The following is a 2,741-nucleotide window of genomic DNA, read 5'->3' as shown; positions in this document are numbered from 1 at the left end:
ATAATATGTGGTATATAAGAAATATATAATAAAAAAAATTAAATTATTTACCAATATAATTATATTTGTATTTAAATAAATAATTATTACAAATTAAATTTTTTTATTTAATAAAATAAATAATAAATTGTGATGATAAAAATAGAATTAAGTATATTATATGAGGGTATAAAGGAAAAAAAAGTAACTTGTCATTCACATATTCGATGGTTTTAAAATTCATCCCAAATTTGTCAGTCAGATACCGTTTATTACCATTAAAAGTTGAAACAAATATGATTTTTTCACACTCGTAAAATATCATACATTAAAATTCTATCATTTACTACGATCCAAACAGAGTGTTAGTAACACGCCAATTTACTAATGACTGTACCGTGGATGGCCACCATATAGCAAATGATACTTGTTTGCCTATTAGCATTGGAAAATTCTCATAAACTCGCGAGTATGATCCAATTATTTGGAATTTAAGCTAGAGATTTCTTACTAATAACAAAAACATTGGCGTTTGGAGTCAAAATTTAGAATATATTCTATATAGGTTTAGTAGAAGGGCATGTCTTGATTTATATATTGCCTTCTAAATGATGCACTTGGGGCTTGCTGCCATTTTACATGCTTTCCGTATTTGGACTCCATCAAATTCACCGGTTGATATGACTGAGATGGATGGTTTGGCTAACGCAAAGGCCACTCTACTTCAAGTTTTTTTATATCTACGTCTGTCTAGCCCTAAGTTCTACCAGTAAATTGATTAATCATTGTATATGAGTTCTACATGTACAATTAGAAGTAGTTGATTTTTTTTTACAGTTTTTATTAACAATTAAGATTAGCTTAGTAATGTATAGAGAAGATGTTTGAATTGTTAATAGGTGTTTACAATTTAGTTTCGATCAGAAAATCAAACTAACCAGCTATAGTTTGATTAAGTCTTTACTTTTGTAAGTTAAATGAGTTAAATGATTCAAACACTTTTCAAACTTAAACATAGAATTTATTAAGACTACAAACTTATATTAACTTAAAACATAATGAAGAAAAAGTCAATCTTAACAGCTGTCAACGAAAGTAATGGCATTTTGAAGTAAACTTGTTAAGGCTCTTGTATTGGAGCTTAACTAATTTGCAGTTACATTTTGTAAAAAATTATCAATAAGCCAACATCAAGAGATCATAAGAAAAGTAATAGGAGTGAATTTTTAATTCAAGTCAATATACAAAGGCTTACTTTCTGGGTAGAAGAAGTTAATCTGAGTAAATAGAACATTCTCTCCTAATTGGAGAGATCACCAGCAGAACTCACAAACAAAGTGTTTGGAGAAATCAATCAGCAAATCAGTGAAATATTACAGGCAAAACCCATATTGTTTGAAAAGTTAATTTAGAGTTTCAATGTTTCTGCTCAGCTCTTCCAGCTTCTTCATTCTCAATTTCTCACTTTCACCCACCAGCTGTGGAACCCATCATGTTCAATAACAAGGAACAAAAATAATTCATTAATTAGTTTTTAATACAAAGTAATTAAAAAAAAAAAAAAAAGGATGAGAAATTAATTGTGACAACCAAATTTGAATCCTATACCTCCATTAATTTGCCAACAAGTTGAGCTTTTTCTTTGTTCTTCTCATTCAAAGCTTCAAGGGCCTCTTTGTATTCTCTCTCCTATATACACACACACACAACATATGCTCAGGTTTTATCACTATTTCATCTTCAAATTGACATGGGTACGAAAATATATTTACAGAAAATATATAGTTTACATAATATGATGTTCATTTTGAATTTGAGTTCTACCACATCTTATATTATAGAAGAAAGGAAATTATAATAATAAACATTCAACCTTTTTCTGGCAGGTCTGTCCCAATGGTTTCAATTCTCGTTTAAGACTATCTATCCTTTTCCGTAGAATTGAAACTTCTCTTCCCATTGGATCCATAAGACTCTCAAGTTCCTAAAACCGTTAATTATAACATCAAATAATAAACATGAAGCAAATATATACAGATGTTTATCATAGTAGTAGTCTGTACCTATATAACATACATAGCATGCATATATATACATATTTAGATGTAGTTTGAAACTAGATTACATGTTAATTCTTAATTTTTTTCCCAAACTTACTTCTCGAATCTCGGCTAATCGTCTAGAAGCTTCTTCAACACGTCCAAGCTGAGCCTCAACCTTGTCTCGGATCTCAATCTTCTTCTTCTCAATCTCTTCTTCTTTGGCTCGAAACATTGCTAATGCAGATCTTGACATTTCTTCTTCCTTATCATCCATTTCACACCCATTAAACTTGATAACACCAGAATTCTTTACTCTCTGTACCTGTGTTGCCATTCTCCTTTACCTTCTTCTCTCTTCTTTTTAAAATAAACTTTTTTCTTTAGAATGATGATGGTCCTCTTTCTCTCTTGCTATATAAACAAGCTTATCTTGCTTGCTTTACAACACAAATCAATACACTATACTAATCAAATTGCAAGTAAAATTACCAAATTGCCCTCGCACCTTTGTAATCATGAAGCTTTCACTTTTGTTGAACGATGACTTTATTTAAAATCTTAAATGTTTTCCCACCTTAATTACTTAATTAACTTTAACACCCACTTAATCTAGACCGTCAAAATTTTTCTTTTTTGGTTACTTAATCTAATTAAAAATCCTTGTAGACTAAGTTAAGTTTGTAGAACAAATTAAGGAGATATAAAAATTGCATAAAGTAT

General features: G+C 29.6%; 1 protein-coding gene across 1 annotated transcript; it reads right to left on the bottom strand.

Moving 5' to 3' along the window:
- Positions 1 to 1,180: 1,180 nt before the first annotated feature.
- LOC110815587 (RAB6-interacting golgin (DUF662)) lies at positions 1,181 to 2,425 on the bottom strand. Its single transcript, XM_022043425.2, has 4 exons — positions 2,137 to 2,425; positions 1,853 to 1,963; positions 1,588 to 1,668; positions 1,181 to 1,457 (listed from the first exon to the last, which is right to left on the bottom strand). The coding sequence occupies exons 1-4, from the start codon at positions 2,353 to 2,355 to the stop codon at positions 1,383 to 1,385; spliced, it is 486 nt and encodes a 161-aa protein (XP_021899117.1). The 5' UTR covers positions 2,356 to 2,425; the 3' UTR covers positions 1,181 to 1,382.
- Positions 2,426 to 2,741: the final 316 nt, after the last annotated feature.

Source organism: Carica papaya, chromosome 2 (assembly GCF_054855325.1).
Source record: "Carica papaya isolate Zhongbai chromosome 2, ASM5485532v1, whole genome shotgun sequence".
NCBI classification, from domain to species: domain Eukaryota; kingdom Viridiplantae; phylum Streptophyta; class Magnoliopsida; order Brassicales; family Caricaceae; genus Carica; species Carica papaya.
Note: the sequence above shows the minus strand (reverse complement) of the source record. Positions and strands in the feature narration are given on the sequence as shown.

Excerpts from the sequence above, each read along its gene's own strand:
- LOC110815587 (XM_022043425.2), bottom strand. The coding sequence starts at position 2,355 with ATGGCAACACAGGTACAGAGAGTAAAGAATTCTGGTGTTATCAAGTTT. Across the intron at positions 1,964-2,136 it reads GATTAGCCGAGATTCGAGAA|GAACTTGAGAGTCTTATGGA; the intron begins GTAAGTTTGGGA and ends TAACGGTTTTAG. Across the intron at positions 1,669-1,852 it reads GACAGACCTGCCAGAAAAAG|GAGAGAGAATACAAAGAGGC; the intron begins GTTGAATGTTTA and ends GTGTGTATATAG.